The 19,462-nt window shown below is 39.1% G+C and overlaps 1 protein-coding gene across 3 annotated transcripts; it reads right to left on the minus strand.

Annotated features, from left to right (window-relative positions):
• Positions 1-2,434: 2,434 nt before the first annotated feature.
• On the minus strand, positions 2,435-13,532 carry crispld1a (cysteine-rich secretory protein LCCL domain containing 1a). Of its 3 annotated transcripts, none has more exons than XM_036521968.1 (14): positions 13,275-13,532; positions 7,678-7,796; positions 7,163-7,295; positions 6,746-6,861; positions 6,528-6,628; positions 6,126-6,272; positions 5,416-5,476; positions 5,115-5,181; positions 4,541-4,671; positions 4,353-4,396; positions 4,197-4,269; positions 3,988-4,063; positions 3,059-3,192; positions 2,435-2,503 (listed from the first exon to the last, which is right to left on the minus strand). In XM_036521968.1, exons 1-14 carry the CDS (start codon positions 13,530-13,532, stop codon positions 2,452-2,454), a joined length of 1,512 nt encoding a protein of 503 aa, XP_036377861.1. In that variant the 3' UTR covers positions 2,435-2,451. The 3 variants fall into 3 exon arrangements, with proteins under 3 accessions (XP_036377861.1, XP_036377859.1, XP_036377860.1); XM_036521966.1 differs by having other exon boundaries at positions 6,126-6,290; XM_036521967.1 differs by having other exon boundaries at positions 6,126-6,290; positions 6,522-6,628.
• Positions 13,533-19,462: the final 5,930 nt, after the last annotated feature.

Genomic DNA, 19,462 nt, shown 5'->3' on the forward strand with positions numbered 1-19,462 from the left:
TTATTACACGTTTGTGTGTGGTTTTATGATGTATTGAAAATTGCTCAAAATAAATGACATCTGTTAGTATGCTGTGCACAAGATGGATATTTTTGCTCTCACTCACTCTTTTGGAGAAATGATTCTTCATGTATTAATGCATCTCTATTTCTTTTCCTCCTCCTTTACTCATAACTACTTTGCACCAATAAATTCCTGATTGTATAATTATTCATATGCTTGTGGGGATTACTCCCACATTATGAAATCTGCCTACAGGGATGCCTGGAGGATAACAGCTGAAATAAAGGTTGAAGTCTTGCAGTTAACATGGTGGAGAAAAACTCCAGCCTCTTGTTGACAAAACATAACCCTCCATTTCATCAGTTAGTTATTATATTAAACACATAACACACTTCTTTGAAGTATATTATCAAATTTTGTCATTGTTTGTCTAAAATAACCATATTTTTAAAAAATGATAGAAAATTAATTTGGCATTCTCAGCGCAGAAACTGCAGACAATAGCTAAGATTCATAGCCAAAATCTATGACATTTTCTTTTTGCAGTCTTTGACATACACAATAAAAAGTGTGGTATGTAAAAAGTATGTATGTATGTAACACTATTTCATACGGATTTTCCTGCCATTATAAACTAACAGGAAGGGAGTTCATTTTGGGGGGGGGGGGTGTTGAGGTTAAACAAAACCACTCAGCTCACTCCTTTGGGGCCATTATATATTTACTGCCTTGTTTGTTAGTGTGAGTGCAGTAACACTTCATTGCGTGGGCTCCTGTGGGATAGACAAAACAAACACAGCATTGCCATTGTGCAATTTACTGGCATTTTACTGCAAGGCAGGTAGCTTTGACTAAGTTAGGGGCAGTGCTGTTTAAAATGATGCCATTGCATAATGTTTGTATTCAGAATTACAATTTTGAAAGCTAATACATCAAACAGTAACTTTCAAGCTTACATTTTGATAGCAGGTGGATTGCAATAAACAAACTGAACAGAGAAATAACTTGAATGGCGATTTCTACACGAACTTCCTCTCTTTCATTCACCTGCAGTGAGCCATCACACATCAAGGACAGGATCATGCAGAAGACAGGGCGATCTCTCTCCAGATTCACGACGAATGTTTGCAAGCTGTCATGCAACTAAACAGCCATAGTCTCATCATACAGCTTTCTAAGTATGCATTGTTGAAGATACTGTTGGTGTTTTTTTTTTTTTTTATTTCTGTTTGAAAAAATGCAATATTGACTTTTTCTATAGCATTTCTAATCAAAATTTAAGTATATTACAGATGAATAGTATTCTAATACATCTGATGACTTAATATGCAATACTGTGAGCCAATGTACAAGTGTGATCCACTATATTTCAAAACTGTTATTCAATAATGGAGATAAAAAAATACAATATTAGTTTTAATTTGTTTATTTCAAATAAAACAAAGCTTTTCTATACCTGTGAGGTAGTACATAGTACATATCATAATACATATCAGTTTTAGGCAACCAGAAGAGATGCATACCTTAAATGCTCAAATGGTTTAAATGAAACAGTAGCTGAATGCTGTGATAAAAATACATAATTATATATGTATAACATTTCTCAATTTTCAAGCATAATATATATTTCTTCATAAAAAAAAACACATTTTCCAATGATACACTTATACACTTTAATGCATTACGATAAGATAAATATCTTATATTCAGACTGTTGTTCTCAAAAATGGTGACAGGCAGATGCTCTTCATAAGCAACTCTTCAGAATGACTCGTGCTGTACTTCCTGACCTGCAGGAGTGCGAACCAGGCTTCTGCAGCATAATAATATTATAGCAACAAACTATGATATACAACTAACGACTTAGCAGCATCCTTTCACTGAATAGTATTCATATAAAATATATAAAATGTACACATAACATTTTCCACTTCTTAGACTTGGAAATATTAGAACCCCAGACTTTTTAAAGCACTTTTCAGGAGCACCAGTAAAATAAGCCTGCCCTGAACACACAGTCTTTGTGACAGGCTTCATCAATCACACACACCAAAAAATGCATATCTTTAAGTGCTTAAATTATCAACATTATATATGCTATCCTCCAATTGTATTTCTTTATGTGGGATATTTATAAGCATGGCAAATGGCAGATGTAAAGAAGACAATAAGTAGACAATTCAGCCTATTTACAACACAATATGGTAGATATACAAAACATGCTGGTTATACATACATGGTGAGAACTGAAATTAGACATTTGGGCAGAAACTTCACCCATATTGTGATCAAAGTCTGTAAATGTCAGGTTTTCTTTGATCAGCTGACATCAGAATGATGGTAAATCCTGACTTCAGTGCAGTCCAGTCAGAAAGGAATAGACAGTATGAATTGTAATTGTTGCCTATTCAATGGCAAGTGCTCAGCAACAGTGTCCTCGGCATGCACTCAAATGACCGCAAATACTCGGAAGGCCATGGATCCTGGGGGATTCTGCAGGCTGGGATGAAGAATAATAGTCAAAATCAGTGAGGGCACAGCTATGAACACAAACAACATGTTTCCTCAACAAACAACTCATGCATTCCTCCAGATTTCATTTAACACAAGCAGATACGAGAGGAGGACAGACCTTAGGTAATGTGTTTGTTATAAGGCATCCACTATTTCATATCTAACAAAGGAGCAAATGTACAAGTACAGGTTTCTAACCTCAAAGTTTTAATTCAGTCTGTGCTGTGTAAACCACTGAACTTGGTCCACATGGCGACAGGAGTCTTGGTCTCTTGTGAAGTGACTATTGAACCGTTGCTATGGTGGTACTGTTTTTTTCTAATCAGCTTTTTAAGGGTTATGATTTTATAAGCTTATGAGAGGCAGGCAGTTCCTTCCCCAGTACTCCTCTGCTGTCCAGACTGGGTGGCACGAAGCAAGCCTTTTATTCACTGACTGTGGCTGCCAAAGAGCTCTGGTGAGTGAGTTTAATGCCACCACCAGAACACGCCAGCAGAACACTTTGCAACGACCCCTAGTTTCAAACAGCTACATTTCATACCTCTCAGAGAATATCCCGTTTTGATAGGAGGCGATGTATTGTCTCCTCTTGTCAACTGGCATCACATCTACATACCCTCCTGAGTGGTTCTGAATGACACCAGCGTGGACTGCCGCTCGGCAAATGCTGGATCTCTGAAAACACAAGGGAGAGGACAAATCTGGTGAACGTGTTGTTAAAAAAAGGGTGTTGTAAAAGTGTTGCTCCTGTTTTTTGCTTGCTTTGGCTAATTAAGATAAACGACACAAAGCAGCCTGTGAATTAAATGTGTGCAAACGAGAAGTATGAAAATGATACACAGCTAAATTCATCATCAATATTTCTAAATAAACACACTTAAGGGGTGCGATACCATGGTCACTGATCACAGAAAACTATGACACATGGAAAATAGGAAAATCAATTGTAAAATCGGGGAATATCATCTTGACTAAAACTTTAAATTAAACCAAGAGCCCCAAGTTCAGTTCCGCTCACACACTGTAATATTCAGTTGGTTGGAAGACCTCTAACGTAAGCTTTTAAAAGCCCCCTGTAATGTGTTTTGCTAGCTTGGTAAAACATTTCACACCGCATCAACTGATCTCCCATTGTTGTTACTCACTGAAGCCATTAGCATGTCTACACAGGTCACAGCTTTTAAAATGTAACTTTACTGTAGACTGCAGATTTTACTGTTTAATGGCCTAGACTCAGGACAAGTGTTTTCCATTGAATTTTTTTGCAGCAAAAGGGTGTTCAAAGCACGGGGGAAGCGAGCGGGGGACATTAGTTCAGAGAATGCTGAGGTTTATGCTTGCAATCAGCTTCCACGGACTGGGCACAGCCTGAAAAAAACTAAAAGTAAGGCTGTCATGATATTACGCTTGCCCCTATTTTTAAAAATCACATATGAACCAGAACAGATCCAAGCATGCACGCTGACTTACATCTGAATAAGTTTGTGTTCCAATAACTCGTACATAGTGAGGGTTCTCCTGCATGCAGTTGCGGGGGCAATGGAACCTGAAACAAAACAGAGTCACTAGTTTACAGAGTAGCGCTCTAACATTCTGCTGTGGTTTACTGAATTTCCGTGTTTACATCAACCTGTAAGGGACTCACATTTCACGTGTGACATGGTAAATTATATATTCACCTTGGACAGTGCCTGGTAGGCCTTTGGAATGGACATAACTCTGCGACTGTAGCTTCACATGTGATAGCTTTTACTGAAAGACAGAAATAAACTTTAGTATACTGATTGTTTGCGATGTGACTCAATCAATGATTAAGACTGAAACTGAACACTGACCTGTCACTTTTGATACTGTAAAGGCATTTGCACTATGGTACTTTCTGTGGATGAAAATAATACAGAAAAAAAGAACTTAAAATCTACAATGACCTATGTTTTCCTTAAGAACATTCTGTATTACATCTGATGTGATACGTCAGTTGAATGCATTATACCAAATATAGAAAAGGCACAGTCACACTTACCCTAAAGACTGAACTCCATGTTTGTTGGATTTGATAAAGTACTCCTTTCTGCCTTGTCTTGTAACATCCAGCCAGCCCCCTTCATTGTCAATTACTCCATAATGCAAACCGGCCCTGCAAATACTGGATTGCTGTAAAAATATTAGAGGAAAAAAATCATATTGTCCTCTGCTGTCATCTGTAAATTTCACTGATTGATTAATAACACCACAAGGTTGTGCACCCATTTCTCCTTGAGATCAGGGAACAGCATGTGATTTATTGTAATGAAACATTTATAAACTATATTACCCACTCAACATTACAAATATCTTTTAACTGTCTACAGACACATTCCCTTGGACCTTGGTCATACTGTACAGCAGATTAGTAATACATATGTATTGTCTGTACCACGCATCTTGCCCATCAAGAAGTAAAGTTACGATGACTCTGTGACAAATATCACTCCATTAAATATCTCCAGTCATTCACAGGCAATTCTGCCTGCTGTTTGCTGGTAGAAGAGAGGTTTGAAAATGAATGACAAATTATTGGCATACATTTAAACAGCTGTCAAGTCTTGTGTACTTACCATTTCATAATATACAGTCCCGATTACTTTCCCACTGCTGTTCATGCAGCCAGCCGGACACTCATACCTGTTCCAAAAACAAATGCTGAGTCACCAACGTAACAAAGGTATGTGTTCACAATAAATTATACAGCCTCCCAGCGGCTGACAAAATAGTAATGTAACTAATAATAATTTCATTAGCTAAAACACTAAAAGAACAGCAAAAGAAAATCTGCAGGAGAAAAGAAAACACAGAGAACATGCAGAGATGGTTACAGTCCCACAGAAATATATGTGGATTTTGAAGCATTTTCCTCACCTATTACAAGTTGTCCCTTTACACTGGTCACGTAGCTTTGTCTCGCATGTTACAAGCTGAGCTGGAAAAAACAAAACAAAACAAACTAAAAAAAACACTACTCTTTTGCCAATGCTTCTTGAAACAGCAGTATTACAGAAATCACACCAAGAGCAAAGTCATACAAAGAGATGTTTTGAGGCGGATTTGAAAATCGTATCATTAATCTACATGCAGAGGACTTTAGCTTTGAGAGCAAACTTAGGAATTCTGTCTGCAGAGTTCAGCCTGGTCACAGCAGGGTTTCTCAGCTTTCAGCATGGGCCCCCTTTCATGAGAGGAAGCAATTTCAAACCCACCAGCCTTTGGCTTCTCAAAAGTAAACATACACTGAGTAGATCACTATTAAAAGAGAACAAAAACCTCCCTGCAAGCAAGAGTGACTTGCAATATTAAATATAATAAAAACTGTCGTGCAAAATCAGTAACCTGACAGAGAAGGCCTGCTGAATGTCAACGCGATTTTTACACAAATAGAAAACGTTTCCTTTGGTTTGCCATACTTTCGCTTTGTCAACATACTTGAATCCATTGAGAACATTGTGCGCCTGCATTTTGAACTCGGGTTCAAGGAATGGCTTTTTAAACATGACTAGCGTTAGATCCTCAGCCATTCCGTCTCCCAAGGAGAAGAAATGATAGACTGTGTAAATACATAAATGAGCTCTTACACATCTGTTGCGTGTTCACCACCTCATTCTTCTCCAGGTCCTCATTAGGAGATGTGGTCGGAGGGTGAGGTCTTGGTCGAGGTCCTTGAGTTCTTGGCACCTCAGGTTCAATGTAGTTGTTCTCTTCTGTTTCTTCCGTTGGATAGGCTCTATCAGCACCATCATCTGTAAATTCATTTCTGCATGAGAAGGCTATTCTACCACTGTATCTTTATTTCAGAGTAGGCTTATACTGGTAACCTGAAGGAGTCTGTGAAAAGCACTGACGGATGAGAAACCAAGATAACTTTAAGCATTTTTTTTTGCTAAATTTAAATATCCTCTTATGTACCCACTGGGTTCCAATAAACTGTCATTTCTATTTTTTGGACAGTACTTGTTCTTTCAGGCAGTGACTCATACCTTTGTAGCAGAGGTTCTCTCTACAGCCTCCTCCATAGCTGGGTGGGCATGCAGAGCAGGGGGTGCCATGTTTGTAGGGAGCATGTCCCCACCAATTTCCCCTGTGCAGGTCCAAATAACAAATATTGAGACAAGATACACACTCACACACACACACACACACACAGACTACAGTAATTTAATAAAGTACTGACATACACTTCATATTGTCCACTTACTTTGGTGAGTAATTGCAAACCAGGTAAACAGCTTTGGCCCAGACATGACCCCAGATATTCATGTTGTGACACAGGTTGATTGCACAACCAATCCGGCTGCTGGTCGCCCAAACAAGCTACAAACCATTATCAACAACAAAAAATGAGTGAATGAGAGAAAGGTGACTCTTTCACAAAGACACTCAGAGAATGCAATATGAAAGTAGATATATCTCTAGAACATTGATATTCTATAAAGGCAAATTCACTTTTATTTGAATTCTTGACGAATTCCAGACTCTCTGCTCTTTTGCAGGCTGTTACAGAACACTATTATGTCTCCTAACGACTACATGAGAACTCATATCATACTGAAATGCACTGTACTGTGTGCCTTAAATTAAGTGCCACATCTTAAATGGGGGATTTCATGTTTACCTGCGTATAGTGAGTGCAGACTGGACCAGTGCAATGGAAAGGGCAGTATGGGTTACACTCTTGTGGATATGGAAAAGTATAGTCTCTCACTTCATCATACCATGCTTGAACATGAGATGTGGGGGGCCGGTACCTGAAAAGGGAAAAGTATTTTGGAGTATTCGATCCGTGTGCTCCATGACATAATTAAAACATCAAATCTTGATCAGACTTCTAATTTAATTCTTCTCACAAATCTATAATAAACATCTATTCCTGATTCAGAATCTGCACTGCTATTCCACTTTGGAACCTATTATCTAACAAATTATAACACTGTGTCTGAAACAGTTGCATGATAATGTATGACAAATTGTTTTGTGGTACACAAAGGTAAACAGTATATTTGCTTTTAGTGCTTAGTACATAGTTAATTCATGAAAACAGGAAATAAGAAATCTAAACTGGTCACTGGTGTATCGCACCTCTTACGGCATGAGCTAAATTTATTGTAGTTTCCACAGCAAGAGCCATACCTGCCCCAGTGAGCCCCCAGATTCTGTCCAATCTGGGGTAGAAGGCTTGCAGGCCCGTGCTCCCACAAGCACGTTTCCGCCCATTCTTCAGCAGTTCTCTCAAGCTCCGTATCCCAAACCTTAAGATTAGAAGTAGAATGTTAAAAATAAATATTTTTGGTTCATTTGACAAATTCATTAGATTTAGTTCTGTACAATAAAACATAAAACATAAACTCAAGCCAGAGTATTTTTGAGGAAAAGTTGATGCCTATGTAGCACTATGGCTCTGCAGCAACTGAATGACTAAATAATAATACAAAATAAAACAAATAAAATTATAAACATGAGGAGAGACACATTTGTATTTGTAGACACTGGACCATGTGGCTATTGGCCAAAATGCTAAGCCATAAAGGAGGTTTTATGTTGCTGCTGCAGTGAGTAGATGACTGGAGACTCTGAATCTTTACATGCAATGCTCTGCTACAATCAAGCTTAACAATAAAGTATGAAACCAGCAGCTGCAGGCAGCTTGTAATTTTTTGCTAAATATCTCAGGACTACACGTGAAAATCCACTCAACTGTCACTTGCATTGTTCTCACTGAAAAACTGTACAACAGAAAAGCACTATGATTAACCTCAATTATTCTTCAACAGAAAATAATGTGGATTAAATCAAGTTAACACCATGCCCCATTAGAGCATCTCAGACTATGAACAAAAGAAACTGAACAATACAGGAATACATTTGTCTGCTGCTATTGTAATACAGGTTTCATTTAAAGAATAATTTCACTGTGTTATTCCTCTGCTGGAGTTTGGCTTATTTTCCCCAGAGATCATAGTTATTTAAAAAAAAAAAAAGAAATCCCAACCACAGCCTTCTGCCCTGTTGTAATTTGTTCCATATGTCTCTGGAGACCATTCTGTTCCACTTGCCTTCTACAATGCCCTCTCTCTCAGTTTGTTTCGGGTAGGGAGCTAAGACAAAATTCCAGTTGGCGCACTGTGGACTATAACTACAGTTCTTGACATAGCTGACCTACATTTTTATTTCTTTAATAATAGTAAAAAAAGTAACACTAAGTGTTTTGTGGGATCTGCTGCTTCAATACATATATTCACTTCACCTTGAGAGCAGAACACAAGGTTGATCCACAAGGTTGGAAAAATATGAACTAATCTGATGTGGTAGGCAGACCAGGACTCCAGCCCAGGGGCCAGAGCACAGACATTTCACACACTGTGCACTGGAAGTCCCAAAGCACAACTGCACCGTAAATCCCAACCAACAACCCCCCTAAAATAGCTGTAGTCCCAAGAAACAACCGTTTTTTTAGACATTAATCCTAAATGTACACCTGGCAACAGGGTGCATGGTTGGATGGCAAATTAACTTTGTGAACCAAGTTTTTTTTAATGATTTCTTGGAATGCTGTTTAATAGTTTTGGCAAAACAGGGCACTGCAGCCATTGTGGACCTTCCAACATGTCCAGATGTGCCATGCCAAAATAAGCTTAAATCATCACAACGATTCAGTCAGGTAATTGTCAGCTACACTGGACTGCTGAAACTAACAATTCATTCACTGTATATTTTCAGAGCCAGTTATTTTCACTTTTGCCTGCATCTGTTCAGTTTCTCGCAATGATTGATGTGCAGTAATGAAAATCAAAGAAAATACAACATCATTATGTTTTGTTGACCAAAACAAACATTATTTTGGGCTCTATAAATCAATCACAAATTTACTCTGAAGATTAATGTATCCTGTGTAGTTCTGTATTTCAAATGTTGTTTTTCAGCCTGAGCAGAGTAATACAGATGATGTGGTTTGAAAACATTTGAGCATTCCTAAGAACATCAGCAATGATAATAAAGAAACCACATAAAATATGCCTCAAGTTACCTCTGACCAAATGAATGTGTGTTGAAAAAAACAGAAAACGTTGGTTCCATTGGTTTCAACTGTTCTTGCATCAAGTTTGAGCGTTGTAACAATCTGATTGTACTGGAGAAGAAGGTATTAACTATTAAAATATATACCATGTCATCTATACCATAGACTTGCATCTACCAGAATTAAATGGTATTCTTTAAATGGCTTTTCAGAAAAGGCTGTGAATATAATGTATCTTCATTCACATACACAGCTGCTCTGTAACGTGTTAAGATCATGATAAATAATAACCTAGCTTACAATAAAACAGGTTTACATGGTACTTGAGCTTTTTAAACACTGTCTGTTCTCATACCTATTTTGACCTGTGAATAACATACATGTCAAAGCCTTTTACTAGAGAGAAGGTTTCCTCCTCATAAACCAACTTGATTCTGAATCTCTCAGACTGCATATGATTTATTCAGAGCACAGTCGGTATTCCACAGTGCATGCCTCCTTTTAACTACCCTCCACGTCATTCATGGACCGTTGTTTATTTAGTTTAACACCTCATTAGGAGTTGTTTTTGTCATCTGGTTACATTCCAGAGGAGTGCAAAAGGATACACTTCCTCCATGCGTTTAGTTTTCCCATTGAGAGTAAATTAGCAGAGAGAGAGAGGTTGCTGATGTGAGGAGACGGTGACTGCCCAGACTCCCAACCCCTTTTCCACAGCCCACACAAAAACCTGCTGTTTTCACTTGCAAAAGAATTCAGGATTTTATTTATTTATTATTTCTCTGTATGGAAATATTTCAGGCCTCCCAGGGCAAGTGCAAGGCCATAATGTTTGTATCACCTGAGGTTAACTGGGCAATTTGTTTGAGAGTGTAACCATTGTAGTGTGAGGGCAGCATTTGTAGAGACTAACCTATTCCATCAGAGCCATGAATATGCAAATATTTTCTGCTCTTCCGTTTTTTGCTTTGGTTTGCATAGTCTTGGACTTCCATGGAATTTCCGCTGTCTGGTGTCTGGGAGTTGTCTTAATCTCCGTTCAATTCCTCAGTGCCAGCTTTACTTTGCAGGCCAATCGACTTTCTTTTCTCTCGTCGCGGTAGCAATTCTCTCCTTCCACTTATTCCTCCCATTACCAGCAAAGAAAATATGTGAGGCAGGAAAGTTACACTTAAAAAAGTGGAAACTATTGCAAAATGAGGAAGTACTTGTTCTTGCATTTGTAATATAAGACAAACACTGGTATTTTTAGCCCTGTTACTTGCTTCATAAAGGAAGCCTACTGTATGTGCTAATTTTGCGTTGACAAAATTACAGAGTGAAACAATATTAAGACCTGAGCTGGTGCTACTGCTGCTAATCCGCATGATTCTCAGCATCAGTTGTTACAGAAATTGCCTCGAGTCCTGCGAATTTCACAACAGAGGCAAAACAATAGCATAGCCTTGTTATTACAGACGACAGAGACTTCAGGGCAACAGAGACTACTTACAAATAACTGACTGGAGGAAACGGGCTGCATGGGTTACTTTGTTGACATTATATGTAATTTATCCACGTGTTCAGTTATTCACTGATGAGTACTTCATCTTGACAAATTAACATGCCTTAACTCTATATGTACACATTCATTTGGTTCTGAAGCGTTAATTGATATTCCAGTGGAGATTACATTAAAATGTTCCTTCTCAGTTCGGCCTGTTTGGTTATGTATTTCTCTCTACAACTCCTATGAGAACAACACATACTTTCTCACATTTTTGAAAAGAACATTTTTTTTAATGATTTACACATATTTAAGAAAAAGCTGCCTAGCTCTTGCAGGTAGACTGGTCTTAAAACCATCAACAGCCCACCAGGCTAAATCAGCCTTTACATTAAGAGATGATAAAAGAAGAAGGCTCTTATTTCTGGATTTGAACAGATTATGGATTTCCACACATTTGACAATCCTACCAACAGAGAGCAGCAAAGAGAGTTCAGATGTACATTTTTGATGTACATCAAGGGTTAAAAATATCCAACAATGAACATTTCACTGTTGATTATGTGGAAAATGCTTTATGCACAATGACAGTTAAAAGTGACCTGAGGTTACTCCTTAAAAAATGTGCAATACCTGGCCTTATTATTATCATCGTCCTTTAACACATATTAATTCACGGGTCTCTGGAAATGTCAATCAATATTTGAATCATAACCAAGGAAAGTGTTTGGCCATGCATACAGAAGACTTTACAACTCTGGTTGATAAATGTTTGACATGAGCTTCCCTTGGTTTATATATGACTAAGACAAAATTGTACTTCAAAAAATAAATGTGAAAATTAAAAGACATGATGGGATACTGTCAGCCATTACATGTGGACAAATTACAGGAAGAATCTGCATGGCTGCATGGTAGCCAAATGAGCGCAGGCTGTCTAGAGGTGTGAGTATATTGGTGGATTACTCCAGAGAGTGAGATAATGCTAAAAATGGCAAAGTGGCACTAGGGAGTGGTTATAAAGGACTTTTGGTTAGCCTCTGGAATGGGTATAGCTAAATGTTCATTCCACCTGAGCAGTTCCTGCTCTGGGATCATGGCGGCATGACAAAAAACCTGAACTGTGCAGATGTACTGAGAGGTTTTAAGTGTGCTTTTGTGTGTGCAGGTAGGTAAGTATACGGTCTTCAGTTGGTCCAGTAAGGTACCATGTTGGAGACTGCAAGTCTTTACTAAACATGACTGCAGTTCTCATGGTCAGCATACAGTAAATGAGGAAGTATAATTTTTTAACAAATAAATGCGAGTACCTCACAAATGATTGCTCATGGGGAGGTGATTTCCTTCAAATTTTTTTCTGAAGCAGTCCACTGAATTGGCTCACAGAGGAAAGTAGAAACCTAACCCAAACACTTTACTTTAAGTACAACCATGTGTATACCATCTGATGTTCAGACCTAATGCTACCTGTGTTACAAAACTCAAGCCACATTAACACAGACTGCAGAGAGAAGATTCCCTTGCTGGTCTTCCTTTATATCCTGAGTTGACCCTCTTTCTCCATTCTCACTACTTCTCTGGTCCTCTTGTTGCATACCTTTCCATATTTTCCCCTCGGGTACCCCTCAAGCTAAAAAGGCCAGCCAGCTGTAATAGGAGCTGTGTTAGTGGACATTTGCTGCCTAAGCATTTTTTTTTTTTCCTGAAGGATGTCTAAACCTGAGCTGGCAGCATGAGAGACGCTTCCTTCCTGTATTGCATGAAACACTTAAACAACTCAATTATATAATTACATTCCTCAGCAATTATTCTACCTTTGACTGTTTATTTGCATGAAAGACTTTGTTCCGCACGGTCTTTCGGGGAAAATAAAGGGATCAATTGTGACACGAATGCAGCGTGTTTCAACATTCAGTGTTTATATTTTCAGAGTGTTGCTGAGATCGCGGTGGCGAGCGCGCCTTTTGAAAAACAATGGTGCAGATGCCCTCATTATGACCATAATCTTTGCATGCAAGGCACGCACCTGTTAAAACAAATGGTGTTGGATCATGCACAACCTTTCCATGATACTGTTTCGAACCACTTCATGAAAGGTAATACAGAGGAGACAGCTTCAGGAAAAATAAACATAAAGTTAAAAAATACATTAATTGTATGCCAAAATGAAGTAAAAATACACTCGTAGGGGGGTGGGGGCGGGGGTGCTGCGCTGTGTTCTCTTACCATGTATTCCATATTTGAAGCTTGCGGATAAACTTGACCCCTGAGCTTATTATGCAGATCAAGGATGGCCTGCATGTCACTCTCAGTGATGGCCCTCTTCCCCCTCTGTTTGGACACCCACCATTCTCCGTCTTCATCCATGTACTTTTCCAGCATAGCCTCCAAATGTGTAGAATTTAGTATAACCATTGAGACAACTGTTTGGGATAAAAATAGTATGGCTATTGCTCTCAGCCATTCCTGAGATCTACACCTCATGACGAATGACCTTGGTTCTTCCTGGAATTCACTCCAAGACAAGAAGTTTTTTTGCTTCCTTAGTCTGTTGGAGAAAAAAAAAAAACAAAACAAAACACTGATTGGTTAAGGTTCCAGCCTGTATCATATTAGCTGAACAGGTTGGGTAAGGCAGTATGTAGTATTGTTGTTGGGAGGTCAGTTAAACCAATACAGTTTTAGGAGAGGACCCAGTTTTATGTTAGGTTGTCATCTGTTATCATCTGTTTGCATCTCCCACGAGAAAAAAAGTTTTTGTGTCGCTGAGTTAATTAAAAATACATTATCCTGCATCCAGTGAGTTATGCAATGTCATATTGCTAGTCTCACTGCCCATTTCAGTTCTTAGCCACCCTAATTAGAGGTTCTTCTTCTCTGACTATGCTTGTGCATCATGTGATAACATTCTTGAATACAAAAACTACAAAATTACTCAATTAAAGCAAACTGAAATTTCGAGTTTTTTTCCTGGACCCATGTGCATTAAGTGGCATCCTATCAGCATGCTCAGCCAGCTCAAAACTGAGATGACACCACTATCAAACAGAAATACTGCAGCTATGGATTGCAACTTAAGTGCTGTTTCTGGGGCTGCCGCTTCTGTTCATATTGTGACATACCAGTAAAACACGGAAAATTCTGTGAAAATGTATAGATAACCCTTAGGTTTCACAAAAGGGCATTCTACCAACCGCCTCGAAACACTGCTCAAGATTGTGGTAGTGTTCCAAAGTTTTAAATGTTAATACCACACAAATCGATTTTAAGCCGTTTCTATATCACACAGTCATAGACAAACAATCTAGAACAATAAGTTATTCCGTTGTAAACAATGCAACTGGCTACATACAGTAGCTTCCCTAGATACTGTGTAGCAACGCAGCTCATGTTGGCTTTTAATAAACACATCATCACGTTATGAAGGTGCCCGATTCACATCAGTATTTACTCTTTGCCGGACAGTCTTCCGGGGAAAGTGACATTTTAATTCGGTACATTATCATTTAAGAGTTAATTACCTTTTGAGTCAGTCTCGGGGAAATCTCATACGGTTGCAGCAACTTTAACAATGAAGCTTTCCGCGTGCCGTTGGACGATTGAATGAAATGCATGTACACGAAAAAATGCACTTTAAAACCTGCTAGCCTAAGCTTGTTAGTACATCAGCGTCGATGTAACTCAATGACTCAACGCAACGTTTCGAACAGAAACTCTATGATATACAAAAAGTCTTGAACACTTCGAAAGTCCTTCAAAAGTTCGTTGATATACTCTTGGGTCTGGTGCTCATACCGCAGAATCACAGAAGCTGAACTACATCCTTCACTTTTATCCTAAATTTGGATTTAGTGACGCGTGACGTTTTTGACCACTCCTCTCCCAAGTCATGTTCGGTTTATTTCCCTGGTCAGGTTTCACTGTTGTGGACAACCCATTCGTTCTACCAGGAGTAAACCACCGTGACTTAGAAGTGGTATGTAGTTTGATGACATAAAATGACCTTTCTAAACCCTTCTAAGGTACTTGTCCTAAATGCAGCACACGCAGCAATGTTTTTTTTTTCTTCTATTGATAAGTGGTGCTGTCCAATGCAACTATTTAAATAATAGTAGGAAATATACAATGGTTATGTATCTGCTGATGACAGTAATGGTATTCAAAAGTTAGTTATCACATACATGCTTTGGTTGCGAATATGTGGCTACTGTCACACAGTCACGTGGCCTTTTTCAGAAGTTTAACTAATAGCCTTACTTTTGAAGTAAAAACAAGTTATTTGAAAAGTACAGTCAGCGAGTGCCAATTTGATCAACGCCATTTGTTATCTTTGCCAACTCAGAGGTAAGATTTGGCCGCCGTCTTTGCACAGCTCACAGTCAGCTGGAAACAAGGAGCAGTCCACTTGTTATTCTGCACTGCCGCAGAAAAACTTTGGGATGTGCAGGGGAGACGTCATTGAGTGTTTTAAACACGTCAGCAGAGCTTAAACAGCCTTGGTTGCCCTTTCTTTCCTGCTGTGTTTCTCAAAACACATTTCAGTCTTTCTTCACAGAGTGTTCTTGAGATATATTTTTTACCTTCCTATATCAAAAGTCATCTGTGACATCCAGACAACACAAGGCATCTATTACCCAGTGAATTCTCTGCTTGACATTAATGCATCATTCCTGATATTGTAGAATTATGATGTTGTCCCCATTCTTACAGGTTACTGCAGACTTCACTTGGTTACAGCTGATTTCTGATCATCTGGTGCCATCAGATTTTCTGTCAAAGTATTGACGATTTCCATTGAAAGTGATGGTTGATGATTTCCATTGAAAACTAGTTGATGATTTCCATTGAAAATGACACATTTTGCATTTTAAAGCAGCCAACCACTGTCATAACAATTTGGAATAACATTTGCTGCCTACGTTTAGTGTTAACTGTTCACAGTGGTAAAAACAGATTTTATTTCTTAAAGGATGGCAAGCTCACTGACTTGCTGACCCAGCCCCTTACAAAAAAACATTTGAATCAAGCAGCACCAGTTACACAAACATTGGCTAAATAAGCAAAAGTTTGAAATAAGTAATCATTATGTGCCACCCATGTGCTGGCTGAGAATTGATCACATGTGAGACCAGAGGCGATAGAGGCAACAGTCTGCAGACCAGCATTTATTTTGAGAGTGAGGGAGATGATACTTTTCAATGTCAAAACAAATACAACCCTCATTGGTTCACACTTCAGGCTTCCCCGCACAAAACAACAAACTTAAATACCAAAGAGAAAATAACAAACTAAGCCCAAGCCCTGTGGTGGGGAAAACACTCAAACTTAAGTTCTTTCATGTCTGCCTATTTGGTGTGTCTGCTGCTTGCTCATTCCATCTTGCTTCAGTTCCCATCTCTTTAGCTCTCCCGCTCCTGCTTGAATCTGTTTTTTTTTTCTCTCTCTCTCCTTCTCTCTTTCTTTTACTCACACCTGTGCCTCTCTCTCTTTTATTCCTGTCTCTTTATCTCTCTCCCATCCCTGTCACACCACCTTTCTCACTCCTATTTCTCTCTCTCCTGTCTCTCTCTTTCCCTCTCCCCATCTGTCTCCCCCTTTTTACATTATCTCTTCCTCTAGCTCTCTCCTTTCTGTCTGTCTCTCCCATCCCTGTCCCTCTCTGTGGGATCTACCACATTTGAAACTCTAAAAATCAAGACTTGTTGTATGTTTCCCAGGTCACTGGCACAGAGACCCATCCAACACCATTAAACTGCTTAGCTCTGTGGTCAGCAAAGGTAAACATGCTGTTCAGCTATAATAGCAACTGTCAGTGTATCCACAATCCAGAGGGACTTAACCATGATTCAATAATTCATATACCATAGTGCTGCTGCTATTCTATGTTCAACCCTGCATGCAGTATAAAAATACATAAGATATGGAACATAATCCTATTAAAAACGTACCAAAATGAAGCAAATATTTTTTTATTACCTTTGTTTAGAGAAGGGTGAACAAACTATGTATTACCTAAGGATGGCATGTTACCATACTACCGCATATAGTCCCCACAATGAATGGGATAGTCACATCTTTAAGAGATAAGTGATTTGTTAGTGATTTACAATATTGTACAGCATAGCTTCCTCCATCACTTTGTCCATGACGATACCTGACTAATCTATGAAAATGCATCATGAAAATGCTGGTGGCATAGAATTTCACTCTGTTTGGATTGTGTGTGCTTACACTACAAGTTCTGTTCTATGTAACCAATTATTCCAATTGAGGCCTAAGGCATTAGAAGGCACAAGACCTTGACTATAAATGATAATGATAATGGCAAACAAGGGCAAGCAAAGATTCCACTTAAAGGGGAATCAAATATTCATATAGCTTTGAATCGTAGGGATGATTTTCTGTTTTTTTTTTTTTTTTTACCTCATTTACTTCAGTACAAGGGCCACCAGAACCTTGAGGGATTTCATCATTACGCAGTAGTACCCAATCTCTGGATGGAAAGAGGGGTGATAAGATTGTGAAAAGTCATTGTAATCTTCAACAAGGTCCATACTTTAGCTGCATTGTTCAAATCAAATGCCTTGCTGAATAGACTGTGGTCTGAAATATGGACAAGAAATCCTCTCTGTCCCATATGCGCCGGGTTGGCTGACAGCAAGTTACAGACCTGAATATTCCTCGCTGGAAATATCTGCAGCTCTGTGTGCCTGTGTCAGCTGTTTCACTGTCACATCTAGTGCAGATGTCTGATCAGCAGATATCTGCTTCAGTGTCAGGCTGGAGCTTAACCACCCGCGAAAGACCCTGCTGTTGGAGAATTTTCGTCTGCACCGACGCTTGTGATGATCATAGTTAATTAGTTTGCTGAAGATGGCAACTCCATCAACAACTGGTGGCGACTGAGAGTAGCTGTCAGCAATGTATGATTGAAAGCCTTCTGTCATGGGAAAATCAAAATGTGTCCAGGGGGAAAAAGCTCTCACAAAATGTGTTGAGTCACATGTGAAGAAGAAAGTAGTGTTTGACCCGTGTTAACTCCATTTGCCAGCTGCAGATGAGAGTAAGGACATGAAGATGTACAATAAATGGGTACCCACAGTGTAGCATGTAATGTAGTGATTATAGCACTTGGTTTCAGACCAAGTGCTGCTGTGAATTTTTATTTGTATGTCATGAAAGTTACTCGAGGTAAAGGACATGTGTCCATGGGTGTTCATTTAGCCTATGCAGCTTAAAAACAATATGGAACAGGATCAAAAATATCTTAAATAAACAGCATAGCATGACAGTATGAGTGCAGGCTTCCAGTTGAAAGTTTTCTCAAGCTTCAAGTACAGGCTCACCCCTACTGCCCTAGACTCTGCAGGGTTTGAGGGTGTGCAGTGTCCATAGCTGTCAATGACCAGGAGCCTGCAACAGTGGAAGGTAATTGGTTTCATCCATTAGCCATAGGGCAGGTAACTTTGATCAAGGTCCACTCATCTCTCAGCTCATTACCACCCTCTAATGGCTCATGGGGCATCTGCAAGTCACTCAGATGACGCCAGTCGAGATGTGCCTAGCCTACAGTCACCGTTTGCTCTGCTCTGGTGGACTGTGGAACTTGTAGTGCAAAAAAAAACCATTGGCTGTGTGTGAATGCATCAGGGGACAGCATTCACCAAGCTGTTGCACTCCTGGATGAGTACAGAAGATGTTGAGAGTTTAAATGAGATTAATGTACAGCTGGTGAATCCAAGGGTTAATATAGTGGAAAAATAATGAAAAAATAAAAACATTATTTTCTCTATCTCTGGTTTTTAGTCCTGTAAAAATACATGTCACATTGACCCTTTTCCATTCCCATTAATACCATGCATTGTTGAAAACTGGAGCCTCCTTTATCTCTTTTGCTTTACAGATAACTCATGGCGAAGTGAGGTTTTCTCTCTCTGTCTTCAACTTGAGTTAACCAGTGTGCATTTGTTTTCCATTGAAGACAGTCTCAAGAGCTGCAGTTATGTTAGTCAGCTAGCTCTATTGCCTCATGAGAATGGCAAATGAGAAGTGTTACTTCCAAACTGTGGGGGAAAAAGTAGCTTGATAAACACACCACATATTAGAAATCGTCTGAAATGGGACTGTCTGATCCTGGCAGCCCCTCCAATGAATTTAAGAAATTTGAGATCAGGCACAGGTTGTTACTGTAGGTTGCCCCAGGCATTCAATAATGTTGAGCCCTATCTGTAAGCTTCTGATGTTGACTATAGGGGAGATGGACCTGTTGAAGCAGTTAGTTACATACGCTTGTCAAGGAGGGTGTGGTGTGATGATGATGGTCATGGTTCATAGCCTGCTGGTCTTGGATTGCCCCAGATCCTTAACTTATTGATTACTGAATATTTATTGCATGCTTTGCCTATAGGCTTGTT

Source organism: Megalops cyprinoides, chromosome 2, assembly GCF_013368585.1.
Source record: "Megalops cyprinoides isolate fMegCyp1 chromosome 2, fMegCyp1.pri, whole genome shotgun sequence".
NCBI classification, from domain to species: Eukaryota; Metazoa; Chordata; class Actinopteri; order Elopiformes; family Megalopidae; genus Megalops; species Megalops cyprinoides.